This window comes from Cygnus olor, chromosome 3 (genome assembly GCF_009769625.2).
Source record: "Cygnus olor isolate bCygOlo1 chromosome 3, bCygOlo1.pri.v2, whole genome shotgun sequence".
In the NCBI taxonomy this organism is placed as follows: Eukaryota; Metazoa; Chordata; class Aves; order Anseriformes; family Anatidae; genus Cygnus; species Cygnus olor.
Genome location: NC_049171.1, coordinates 53,117,476 through 53,131,276, shown reverse-complemented (window position 1 = coordinate 53,131,276; position 13,801 = coordinate 53,117,476). Strand labels below are relative to the sequence as shown.

At 42.0% G+C, this 13,801-nt stretch overlaps 1 protein-coding gene across 3 annotated transcripts in view; it reads left to right on the top strand.

Moving 5' to 3' along the window:
* CEP85L (centrosomal protein 85 like) overlaps window positions 1-13,801 on the top strand; it is a 148,633-nt gene that overhangs the window by 122,594 nt on the left and 12,238 nt on the right. For all 3 annotated transcript variants that reach the window (XM_040554288.1, XM_040554286.1, XM_040554287.1), the window contains exons 5-8: window positions 5,519-5,636; window positions 7,604-7,780; window positions 12,155-12,307; window positions 12,587-12,741. In XM_040554288.1, coding sequence (XP_040410222.1) covers window positions 5,519-5,636; window positions 7,604-7,780; window positions 12,155-12,307; window positions 12,587-12,741 — 603 coding nt within the window. The remainder of the gene's footprint in view (window positions 1-5,518; window positions 5,637-7,603; window positions 7,781-12,154; window positions 12,308-12,586; window positions 12,742-13,801) is intronic.

Sequence of the window (13,801 nt, the reverse complement as noted above, 5' to 3'; positions counted from 1 at the left end):
GCTAATTTAAGTCTCTTAAAAGTTGAGGGGAGGAAATGCTTCTCTGGCCACTGTGGATTTTCATGTTAGAATAAGTGGAAGGTAAGATGGTTTTCTAGAGAACAGATTGAGTTGGTCCCAGGTTGAAGAAAATGTGGCTTGTTTCCAGACAAACGTAGATATGAGTGTCTGCCTAAGCATGTGTGCGTGGTTAGCTAGTCCTGTGTGAATACAAGAAAATGATGTGAATGTCATTTATGTTGTAGTAATGTTCTGAGAGATGCACAGAAGCAATTTGTATGTTAAACAGTTTATTTATTATTAATGCTGGTCTCTGAAGGCAGTCCAGGCTCTTGCATACGGAGCTGAGTTGTATCTGTGCTACCCCATGTCCTTTGTGCTGACTGAAGTTTTCAAAAAAGTTTGTTTGAGCCAAAGGACAGAAATACAAGAGAATTAAAATCAAGATCCCCCTCAGCTGATATTTCACAGTTATTGCTGTAATTTTCTTTTTGTTCATAGCTCTAGTTTGTGTCACAGGACACCTGTAGTTTTCCTCTGGATTCTGACCGGCTTCAAAAGTAGAGTCCTAGTCATCCAGGACAAGGTGAGCTTGTATGTCATTTGGTAGAGCACAGCATCGTATCTTCTCCATGTCAGTCTGCAGAGAGTAGTGACCCAGGGATTACATACCATCAGAAGCAAGCAGCCCCTTGCTGTCTGTAGGACAGAGAGACTGCAAAATGAGCAGCCTCCCCACTAGAGCCAGGGGCTCCTGGGGAATGAGAGGGGGAGCTGGAAAGGGTCCAGGATCTGATGAGGGACTGAGCCTCTCCCGTTACAGACCGGGCAGCACAGTGTTGGTGTATTCTCTTCTTGCAGCCTGTATGTACCAACTGAAAGCGAGCTGCTGATTTACAGACCTGGCTGTAGGTGAGCTAGAAACAGTCACTCACAAGAGAAGAGCATAGATGTTGGACTGTTCTGCTGTTTGTGAGGGATTTAAAGAGTGGTTTGTTTCTTTACATGCATAATTGCTTGAAAGTATTCTGGGGTTTTCTTTTGTCCCCCATCCTCTTAACATCAGAAGGAGAGACATTTCAGACTGATTTAGTGAACCACTCTTTTCTTATGCTTGATGCTCAGAACTGACTTTCTCCCCAGACATGGTGACATTCAGAGCTTTTGCTTTCTTCTGCAGCAAGGGACATTGGCAGAGACCTGCCCAGAGCTTGCAGGCAAGTGTCACTTCATCAGTTTCAGTCTTCTGAGTGTGGGATTTTAGCTTCCTGGTAATCAACATGCTTTGCTTTGATTTCAGTTGTTGGGCTCAACACAGAGAAAGCTGTGTGGGAATGTAAGTATTTTTAACAGGCAGGCAGTCAGATAAGGTGAATGATTCCCCTTAAACTCCATAAAAATAATTACAGATCATCATTATCTTGATCAGGTAGCCTAGGCTCTAGTGCCAGTGGTTTGTGCAAGGATAGTAGTTGGTAATTCCACAGGAAAGGCAAGACAATTGCATGAACTACTATGACAGGTTTGATGTTTCGTTAACTTACAAAGTGTCATTGATCTGTGGTAGTGAAACATGATCGAAGGCTTGCAATTTTGCATCAAAAAGAAACGATGCTTGAGGAAAAGGAAAAAAAAATAGATAAAGGTTGGGGGGGGGACAAAAGATGTATGCATTTTCCAAGATCTGCAGAGTAGGCAAAGTCATTACTTTGTGGAAATGATAGGTTTTTCTGTAAATAATCTAGCTAGCATGCAAATAACTAACGTGGGGGAATCAGGACAAAAAAAAAAAACTAGATAGAGGGCACTTTAGAGCACGTAGCCACCAAGTTTCTTGGATAACCTGTCACGTTCTTTGCATAACCTATCACTGCTGCTGAGTCCTGTCAGAACAAATGTATCTGGGAGAAACATAGGAAGGATTTGGTCTTAGGATAGCTATAAATTATGGCTGGAAGTTCAAAAAAGGCAGTGAAAAGGCATAGGGTGAAACTCCAGGCCATCAGAGGAATTTGTAGAAGAAAAATAGTAATGAAAATATGGATAAAACAAGCAGGCTACTTCTGAGGAAAAAAAAAAACAACCCAGGCACCTGAAAAATCAACTTATCTAAAGTAAACTACAATACAGTGTCTTCGGCATCTTCATTGCAGAACTCTTCTGTGGGCAATTGAAGTGGTATTCTTTGTACCACAGTCCTCTTGCTCGTTAAAAAGAAGGTTTGAACTTTGTTTGCTCCTGCACCCCCTATTCCTGGAGATACCTGTACGCCTTGAAGGGTAGTTGGAAATATTTGTGCCAGAGGTGTTTCTGAAGATGATGTTGTTAGTGCTGTGTTTGTATTAATCGATTGGATAGGAGAGTTAAAGTTCATACGTTTCTCAATGACATTTTCTTCTGAAACATCAAGTTAAGTAAGGAACGCTAAGGAAATCCTGCGAGAAGTTTTGTGGTATTCATATAACGTGCCAATAGTTCTTACTTAACGATCACCATAGAATTGTAACACTTGATGATAGAAAAATGGAATTTGTGAATTAGAGTAATTTCTGTGGTATTAGACATGGTGTTTCCACCGAACCTGGCTGTGCTCTGGTGTCTTTGCCGAGATCGGTCAAAACATGTAGAGAGCTTCGGCCCGCTCTGGCCTGGCCGCCGCCAACATGGAGGACGCGCGTGAGGTAAAGCCTCCAAGGGGAGGCGGCCCTGCTGCCCCGAAGGTGAAATCTCTCTGTTGCAGGATTATTTTTATATTTGTGGCCTACCCAGAGCAACTGTCACTGCATACCTGATCAGAAATATGAAAGCATCTGAATGCTGAATGGTTTTGGTTTTTTTTTTGAAGTAGTAGCATGATGGATTGGTAACAGGGAGGCTTGTGGGGACACTGTCCATGCTGCAGCATGCAGGCCGTGTTTGCAAGAGTGCTTGAACTTCTCCACACTCCTTTTAAATAACGCTTACAGCCTGTGGTTATGCAGCGGATTAATAGTAACAGCTGTGGGGTGACAGAGGCTTAAAACTGTCTTAGCATATGAGAACATCAGTGAGAAAATGCATCTGGTATGAAGCCTCCAAAGACTTATAGGACTGTATGTAAATAGTAAATATGTTTCTATGGTGCTTATCTTTCACTCGGCTTGTGACTGCTGGGCTGTTTGCAGGATTTTTGTTCCTGGGTGCCATGAGGTTAATGATATTTTGAGAGAGGCAGTTATGCGGAGAAGCTGTGCAGGATCCACGCAGACGTGAGACATTTGCACGGCATGTTTTGCTGGCCAGGTTTCAGATGGGGGAGAGTTTCGTGCTTTGCAGAGCAAAAAGAAGGAAAGCGGTTACACTCTTTGCTAGCGCAGCTCTGTTTCATCACGGATTAATTTGTCTCACCTTTTTTCCTACATGGATTTGGTAGGGTAGGGAAAAGATTATGAAAGAAAATACGGTAATGTAGTTAGAGGTTCAAAAATATTTTAAAACGCTTACCCTGCTCTGTAAGGTTTGGTTCAGGCCACTGAATTCCTGTCTGTTAAGGAAGGCACTGCTAAGATGAGCCACAAAGAGAAAATCATGTAGTGTCTTCAAGGGATGAGTGGCAAATGAATAAATAATTTGAAAACAAATGGGGCAAGGAAATTTTAATAGCTATATCTAGTAAGTAATAAGGTAATAAAAAATGAAAAATGACTTCTGTTCAGAGGTTAGGACAACTCATAGTAAATGATCCTGGTGTCTGTGATCAAGCATGCAACAGTAGTCAGCAAGGCTTTATATTTTCTCACATGATTACACAAGCTCTTGAGCTCCTATACAAGTTGTGAGCATATTCTTTTTCCTGATCTTCAAATCTGCTTCTTCCAAAGTAAGTTTGAAGCTTTTTGTCTGTAGTGCCATTGTACAGAAAGACACCAACCAGAATAGTAGAGTCTGAGTACAAAGTTTTTTAGTGCCACATAATCCATTTATGTTTATAATGGCTTGTTCCATCTGGATAGTAAAATGCTAAAGGGAAGCCTCAGAATCACCTGTGGTGATACAGAACGTTTTAAAACTTGCTGTGGAGTCATGCAACTACGTTCAGTTGCTCTGTTTTATGAATTATGTTGAATGAATTGTCTTAAGGTGCATGGAAGTGCGGCTTACTTACACTGATTTCCCGTTTGTTACAATTTTTTATAGGTGTAGAAATAGGGAAACATTAAAAAGATGTGTTTTGTGCGCGTGCATCATCTTTTATGCTCTCCTGGTGTAAGAAAGACAATAAAAAACAAAAGAAGAAAATGGAACTGAAGGAGTATACAGACTCACAGAATGGCTGAGGCTGGAAGGGACCTCTGGAGCCCTTCTGGTCCAACGCCCAGCTCAGGCAGGGCCACCTACAGCTGGTTGCTCAGGAAGGACCGTGCTCCGGCAGCTTTTGAAGATCTTCAAGGAGGGAGACTCCACAACCTCTCAGGGCATGAATGAATGAAAGCTGTTTGTAAATTGGTTGAGAAGGTTGCTATGTGTTTCTGGTGCAAACTCCAGTCCGGTTACTTACTGAGGTGCCCATCTCTCCCCAGGGAGTCTCTTCCCAGCAGACCTCAGAGTCTTTGTCTCTGGTGTAACTTGGGCTGGGGTTGAGACCTGTCTCGTATTTGCCATCTAGTCATGCTAGCTCAAATGCAGTCATGATTTAAATAGTGATATAATGTATGATATAATTAAATAGTGATAGAATAGCGATACTGTTTCTGCTGTACACTGGCCAAACGATTGGTGTAAGAGGTTTAATTCTGGCTTAGTTTGCAGTGCAGTATTTTACTGCAGGGGTGGGAAATACCTTATGTAAAGTAACTGAAAAGGTCTTAAGCAGAGCAAAAAGAAAGACATTACAAGGGAGAAAGCCATGCTGTCCAATTAGTATAATCACGTTTTATTTTAATTTCTTTCTGCTCCCCATGATTTCTGTGTCTTTTTAAACTGTATCAAAAGTCAGCTCTCACAAAGAGAGGGGCCAGAGCAGGAGAAGCCCCAGTGAAGTGAAGACGTGAGTTCTGTTTATTTGCATTCTGCTTTCCAGATACTTTTTTTTCTGCTTACGTTTCTGGCTGTAGGAGCAAATGACAACAGAAGCAGCTCTCCAGCTCCCACAAAACTGTGGTAGAGTTTTCAAATACATATTTATAAAAGATTAATTTATATGATTCCTAGTTGGATGCAGGCCATTTGAGGTATGCTTAAATGAAAGGTACATGGCAACTTCAGTTTAGTAGCTCATATCCTGAAGAGATTCCAGTTCTAGTGTTAAACTAGGCTAGTAGCAGTCTGTCTGCCTTGGAGAAAAGCCCACAGCTAAAGTAGATTCAGGATTATGAAATGCCTAATCTGTTTCTATTGAGTATTCGTTACTGCTTCATTTGGCAATGTAGAAGAGAGAAAGTAAGTTGAATAGCGTTTTTACAGCATTCTGTATAAGTCTTAAGATCAGTGTTTTTAAAATCTGTTCTATACCTTTTCAAATAAAATCTATTTATCACAGGCAAAAGCAGCAGATTAACAATTTACATCAAAAGATAAGAGAGAATGAATTAAGAGCTCAACATGCAAGACTGAGCCATCTTGTGAACTGCGAAGAACCTTACATGACTAATTTGCAGGTAGGATGGGTGTTTTTCTTTCAGTGAAGCTTTCCATTACCCAGTAACTGCCACATAAAAGGATGCTCACACTTTACTGCAGGATAAAATACAGAGCGTTTATGTTTGATGGCTGTGTCATTATATAGCTGTAAATTGCATAGAGTACAATATCCTGTAAATATTGTAGTTTATTTTAGATCTGCAGAAATTTAAGTTATGTTAACACAAGTATGTACATACCTGTTTTGAAATCTGATAAAAATAGGGTAAGAATGAGGTATTGCAGCACTGTGCAAGAATGAGGTTTTTAACAGCATGCATGTAACACAGCTATGCAAGGAAATATTAGGAAATAAATCGTTTGATAAGGGAGTATCCGAAACCAACTGATGAAAGGTTTTCTGAAAAGGAGAAGGAGGCAGTACCCAAAGAAATAGTTAGGGAGATAGTGTCGATAGAGTAGGTGGAAGAGAAGTCAGAAAACAGAGACTGGTGGAGTACTTCTGTACAAGTCATCTGAAAAGGATATGCATTTTAGTATATATGGATATAATATTTACTCTGAAAGGGAACATGTTGAACTCTGAGTACACCTGTCCTAATACTGATCTGTGCTGTACCACACACAATCCGTCTCAGCACCTCCAGGTATCTGAAAGGCCACACACAAAAAAACAATGTTAAAGGCAGGTACGCAGAGAAATAGCTTTTTTGTCCCTCTTGTATTACATTATCATTTCTGTCACAAACACTGTACAAGGATCTCAGCTAACATACTTCAGCATGACATTAATAATAACACAAGCTGGAATAACACAGATGTGCATCAGGTGAGAGTCTGTTTTTGAGAAAGGCAAGAAATTCAGGTAGCACCTCAGTGTGAAGTTGGGTAGAAACTTTTTCAGACATCTTAGAATGTGGCTTTTGGTACTTCCAGAAGTTCTTCTTAAAAAATATGTAAAAAATATGTCTAGATTAAGATTTTGAAAAAAATATTGCAGAAACTGAGATGTGAACGTACATACATTAGTATACCATATTACGCTTCAAATAAGACAGCAGATGCTTTCATCTTTCATAATTTTTAAAGTACAAACAATTTATAATGGCTCTTAGGATTTCTGGTTGATTTGTTTGCCTTCCATAAGATTAATTTACAAATGAAAATCTCCTTCAGTGGAGATTTTAATCTCTTGTAATGCTTTGCAGGAGGAATACTATTATTTAAAAAGCTCTCTGTATAATTTCTTTAAGGATACCGGTTTATGTTATTAAAAGAATATTGAAACTGAAAGACTAATGGGATGCGTCTCCTTTTTCATCCCACATGCCGTTGATTTCCATTTTGTGCTTGTCTCTCTGTGGGCAGTGGGAGTGGTAGAATAATATTGAACTGCCTGAGATGAAAAGGGAGGAGGATTTTCATAGACACAACAGAAGGCGGGAGGCCTGCCGTCTAGGTTGTGGCTGTAATCTCAGGCTAGCCCTGCACCCTTCTTATCTCAGCTGTAATAGCTCTAAGGTTTGACTAGTTGTCTAATGTTCTGCTTTAGCAAGATCTGTGAGATTGGAGCATATTTTACTTTAATATATTCACAGCCATTTTACGCAGTGGCTTTCTTTTTAGGGGAGAGTATGGTAATGTAGTGGCAGTGAAACATTTTTTCTTTGGATTTTGTTTTTGGGGGAGGGATATGAGGGGGGAGGTCGGGGTGGGGAGAGTCATGCCTCTTCCATAAATTTGAGGGAGAAATAATCCCACAACGTTTATTTTCATCTGTTGTGAATGGAAGAAGTGTCCGGCTTTTTTCTTTTCTCCAGAAGATTCCTGAAATACGTGCTGTTAGCACATATTTTAATGCTCGAAAATCAAACCCCACCCTTCCTGACAGTGGAAAAAAATGCAGGATTGTTTTCTGCTCTGCTGCTGAAGTATGCAGTGGTATGTGCGTGTTCATTTATATGATTTTCTTTCTTTTTGTAAGCAACCACAGTATGAGGGCACATCACTGCAACCTCACGTGTCAGAAAGATCAACATCCCACCTTGAGGAGCTTGAGAGAAAGATTGCAGCAGCCGAGAATAAGGAATTACAACTCAATGAATTTCTAAAACAAATTTCAAACAAATCTAGCGAGGAGAAAAAGAAGATGGAAGAAAAAGTAAGTGTCTTTCGTGTTCCAAATTTACTTTTGACATGGTTACAGGAGCATGTGTTTTGCTTGCAAGAAAGCAACTTAGTAAGTGGGTTGCAGAGCTGTTTTCAAAAGGAAGCTAAACTTTATCTATGATAAAAGTTAATAGTGGTAGTATAAGTGAACTTGTAGTGAGTACATTCTAAAAGTGATACCAGAAGAAAAGGCAATCAAAATACGTATTTCAGACCCGGTAATGACAATTTTAACAATCTGTTGGTTAAATTTGCTGTGAAGAAAAGCTGCTCACCTTCACTAAGAATTTATTTGGGTTGAATGTTTATTACAGTAAATAAAACATCGAAAAAGCATGGAAATTAAATTACCGTTTTTAACATGGCCTGTAGAAGCAGGCCTCATGCTTTGAGATGCACTTACCAAACTGAAGGTGCCTACTCAGCAGAAGCGATTCTCCTGCAGCTTTCCTAAAACGTGCAGAGTAGACTTCAGTCTGAGACAAGGAAGGGGCTTAGATGGCTGTGTTGTTGGAACCGTCATGACAAGAGGTTTCTTTGGAAGCTGAACCAATACCCAGGGTGGCTTTGTATGTCCTGACAGCCTGCCTTTCTTGCAAGCAGGAATGCATCATTGATCAGTGGTTCCTACCTAATGTTTTGGGAGATGTCACGGTTACCTTTTCTTTGATCACTGGGCCTTACTGCTGGACTTGGACTTATATTTATGCAGGTTCGAAAGGCAGGAGCACTATGGTACAGTGAAGTGACAGGTAGGAAGAAAGGGAAAAAAAACATAGTCTTAAATTCTGTCCTCTTGTGTCCGATAAACCCTGCAGTATGCCTTTCACTAAGGGTAAAGTTCAGGAAGGGCAAAAGCTGGATTCTTTTGTTTCCTCCTGTCTATTTTAGTGCTTCCAGCACTTGTGTTCCTTCCTCACTGTGTCAGAACTGCTGCTGTGGGTGGTGGCAGTGGTGGGGACCTGTGCAGCAGTGCGGGTGTCAGCTGGATGGTTGGTAGCCAGGAGCCCTATTCACCCCATGACACCCACCCCACCCATTCTGCGCACCAAACAAAAGGCTCTCAACAACAAAAGAAAAAAAAAAACAGGGAGGGAGAGCGTGTTTTGGAGTAATAAATTCAGTATCCTCCAGTTTGAGGGAAGACTGCAGGGGGAGGAAAGAGACGTGGTGTGGTCCTGCAGCAGGCTGGGAGGCTGAGCAGCATGCTGGGTGCGGAGCCTGGGGACAGCCCTCTCTGCAGTTCCTCTGCTGTGCTTGCAGGGAGGTGAACCCACAGCCCAAAAGCCTGGGGTGTCCACGGTCAGTGGGACCAGACATGAGGGGGCAAAAAATCCAATTTCTGTACCGATCAAAGGGATTGTGGCTGTTGGCTGTGATAGGGTTATTTCTGAGTGAATGCTTGCCTCATCAGAGAGGATAAGGTTTTTCAGTCCAAATCCAGATATGGCCGGGGAGCGGGGAAATGCTAGAAAGCTGAAGTAAATTAAAGTTGAGATGAGCTTTTCTTTTAAGTGCATGCCTGAAGAAACGCATAGTTTAGGTTAAGGTTGCTGGCACATGTATCTAATTCTCTGTCTGACTCAGTGTTGCAAATAATATTATCTTTTCCTCTGTTGGCATTCTAAACGTACAGCATTTAAATACAGTATGTAGATAGTATGGGACAACAAGGGACAAGCTGTGACTGTTCCGGTGCAGGTGGGAGGAAAGAAAATAAAAGGAACACTCCCATTTCCTTGGCCATCAGTCATTAGTGGTGAGAGGTCTAGGAAGGTCTCCCTCATCACAAAAACAGGATGTGTTGGAACTGGAGAAGGTTCAGAGAAGGGCAACAAGGTAGATATCCATCAGAAGATCACAGAAATCATAACTGCCTCAGGAGGGCCTCTAAGCTGAAAGCAACTGGGGGCTGGAGAATGTGTTTTCCATGTTCTTTCCCTGCTGAAGACATCTGTTTATGGCCACCGTTGGAAACAAGACACTGAGCTAGAAGACCTCTTGGTCTGAAGTGCTTGTGTCACCTCTCATCTCAGGGTGAATGTACTGGATGCTTTCCTTTTGAGAAACAGCAGGGCTGGTAGAAATAAGAGGTGCCCTTCGCTCACTGCTGGCATGGTACCTGTCTGTGCTAGCTGCAGACGTACCAAGCAAAGGGAGTATTTGTACCCCGCTGTGGATGATACTGGTGCCTGAAAAGGTTTGTTTTCTCCAGGCTCTACGTGTACCCGGTGTGGGACCGAGGGGACTGGAAGCACTTCAGTTGGCACTGAACTTTCAGCAGCCTGAAAAAGCTTCTCTCTTGTGGCTGATCAGCAGCCATGGTAGGTCCTTTTAGCTTCTGAGCTGAGGGGGCCTGCTCAGGTAGACTGCAGTGTCGTCCACAAGTGGCTTTGCACAATGCCTGGGTTCTTCCTTTTCCTTCTGCCAAGCATGAGCGTGCCTCTTGGTATCTTCAGATTTCACAGCACTCGCTTTAGTTCTGAAGCATTTAATCTGTAAACTGGACTGCTGGGCTAGAAATTATCCAGTTCAAATACCTGTACCCTGCTGGCTCCTTCTGCTGCGGTTACTTGTGAAGGACTCCTCTAAGGCACCACGGATGTAGCCTGTAGTAGCAGTAGTTCTGCCTTACGTTTTCTATGGCTTGCTTTAATATTTAATTGCCAGGAGGTGTGAACTTTCCTATTTTTTCCTGCTTCAACAAATCATGTGCATGAAGGAGGAAATAATAAAATAAAAACAAAAAACAGCACAGCTTTTATTTCTCTTCAGCATAGTGAGCAAGGGTGAATTAAAAATACATATATTTGTTTTCATCTCAGGAGAGAAAAGGTAGAAAGAGCCCTTGAGCTGATTCTGGGGATGTAGAGGGGGCAGGAGGAATCCTAAAGCAAGCACTGTAGCTGTGAGGAGAGAGGTTGCAGGAGAGGAAATTCCCTAGAGTATGTATGCAGGACAAGGGAACCATGTTTTGGAAAGCATGTAATCTTTGTCACCCAAGTACTGAAGTATTCGGACTGTTCAACCTGTCATCCTTAGTGGTATGTGAGAAACAAAGGGAGGTGATCCACTTACTGAGCAGTCAGACTGCTGGCAATTCTGAAACAGTCTGTAACATCAGCTTACCTGGGCACGTTTATATCGCTGCCCCAGGGCTTGGGGTGTGGCGGGAGCATGTGCCTCTGCAGGACACCTGGTGGCAAAGGATGATGGCTGAGATGCAGCTTTGCCTCACCGAACGTTGGGTTTAGTTTGACTTTGTGTAATCTGAAAGATCTTAAAGCAGCCTGAAAGCTTTGTTCCGTTTTGAGGTCATGATGAACATGTAAAGACTTCCGAACTTCTGGCAGTCCTCAACTTTCTGGTCTTTTCAAAACTCTTTTTCTGGAAAAACTTTCCAGGTACTATCAACTTAAGCTGTAGGCTGCGTCCCAGACCTCTGACATTGACGCTGTCACACATTCATTTCTCAGCGAGGTGGACGTCTCAAGCACCAAAATAAAAGTACATTTTGCATTTACTGCCATGACAAGTATTTATCTCAGAGTTGGTACACATTGTTTCAAGCATTAGAGATACTGACTGTAAAATACTCTCTTTCCTGCCATCTTTCCTCCCCTTTTTTTCACATAGGTAATAAAGCAGCTAAGTACCAGGAATGCAAGCAAACATGATACAACATAAAAATCCTTTTGCAAACAGACAGACAATGAAGATGCCTGTAGAAAAGGTGCTTTAAGAAAGCAGCTGTTCTGTTCTGATGTTGTTTGATGTAATTGTCAGACAGCATCAAAGTCAGGTTTTTGGCTGCGGTTCTTGTTGGGTTAAGTTCTTAGGTTTCTGTGTTTCAAGTTGTTTTCCTAGGCCAAAGGAAGAGGAAGGACTAAAATATTTCCTCATTACTTTTTGTACTGGAACAGGCTTCTTAGCAAAATGGTTGATGCCCCAAGCTTATCAGTGTTCAAGAGGCATTTGGATAATGCCCTCAATAACGTGCTGTAAATTTGGTTAGCCCTGAAGTGGTCAGGCAATTGGACTCATGACCTTTGCAAATCTCTTCCAACCAAACTATTCTAATATGAACACGCTCAGTTATGTATTTTTTTAACCATTGAATTGTAATGTTTTCAGCTCACAAGGGAGGTGGGTGCCTTCTAGGCAGAGGTGAAGCAGCTGTGGTTGGAGGTCACTTGTCGGTCTGGGACTTTGAGCTACTGAGATTAATCATTCTTTGGTTTTGTTTTTTGCAGTAACCAACAGGTGCAGCTGAGAGTACAGTTCCTGAAGAGTGACCAGCCTCTGGTCCCAAAGCAGATTTATTTTCCATTGCAATTGTAAAACATGTACTCTTACTTTCTTCTAGCTTAAAACTAGAGACCGGTATATTAATAGCCTGAAAAAGAAATGCCAGAAAGAGTCTGAGCAAAACAAAGAAAAACAGAGACGCATTGAAACCTTAGAAAAATACCTGGCTGACCTGCCAACGCTGGATGATATAGAAGGTCAGACTAAACAGGTAAGGTGAAAGGAGCTGGCTTTACTTCTTAAAAATACACATAAGCTCCATAATATCTGTTGTGAAAGGTTTTACTGTTTCACTGTACGTTTTTTCCCCATCTGCTTAGAAAGAGAAGTATTTCGGTGTTTAGGAACCACTGCAGCTACTAGGGCTTCCCATACTTAGATCTAAGTGCAATGGGCCTAAGAGTATACAGGAGGTAACCACAAGGCTGTGGCCTGCTGCCAGCCCTTCTGTTAATGTGGCACCATATCTAACTAATGTAATCTGTGTTAGCTGCAAATCCTAGAGGAGAAGAACAAGCAACTGCAAGAAACTATGACTGAGCTGGAAAACAAGCTTGGAGAGGCTCGATCTCAGTGCAGAGAGAGAGAATTGCAACTGGTGTGTCAGAAGAAGAAAGAAAAAGAGCTGGTCACAACAGTGCAGAGGTAAGAGCAGCTGCCCGAACTGTGCCCTGAAATGGGTGTGCTTTCCCAGCTAATGTCAGGACACGATGGTTTTTGCTCTTACAATCTAGTACAGTGCTAATGACCTCTTAGGGCGTAAATATATTACTGTGCAGAATGACAGAGTAATGCAATAGAAAATCCAGCAAAACTGGATTTGTATCAAGTCACAAGGAGAAGAGTCTGTCTAGAAATCCTTCACTGTCATTTCTAAAGATGTTCGACAGTACCTCAATGGCAGCAGAGTGCTGCCAGGCAGAGGACAGAGTAAACGTGTGCAGCAAAGGAGCACTGCATAGATGCTGTCAGCACTCCTACTCGATAACTAATCCTGTCACGAGCTGTGGAAAAGCTCCCTGCATATTGGCTGAAGGGTATATCAGGGAAGGGTCACAGATTAAATAAGCTGTTTCTTAACTTTTCGTTGAGGCTGGGGGATATTCACAGGGATATTTAGCTGTAGCTCATCTGCTGTCATTGAACTTGCATGACCGTAAGAAAACAGCAGTGGGACAGATAGCTGTGAGAAGATTCCAGATGAGACATTGGGATATTGATCAGGGGAGATAATTAAATCCTTATTTAATAATAAACAAACAAAAAGGGGCAGGGAGAATCACTTTTAATAATTTATGGGGTTGTCACTGCAGTTCAGTGTCCCGCCATTGCGTAAACATGCATGCCATAGCAGTCTGAAAGTGTTTCCATGATGAAAGGCAAGCTGGTTGGGACACCTTGCCAGCCAAATTGTTGACACATTGTTTCCATCTTACCAATGAAAGGCCTTTTTTCTTCCTGCCCTCATAATCTACAGGAGGATCATTTTGTCTTTTCTGAAAGCCTACGCATAGCTGAAGTGGCCTCGGTTTCTAAATTAGACAGCAAGATTAACGCTAATAAAATGTATTTTCTTTCTGAGCGAAGGTGAGCAGGCAAAAGCTCTGGCTACACCTAGGAGCTTGAGCTGAGCTGCAGAGGGCCTGACGGTCATGCCCTCGTATGGGAGCAGCTGGCAGAAGTGGCTTCATGACCTCCCTGACAA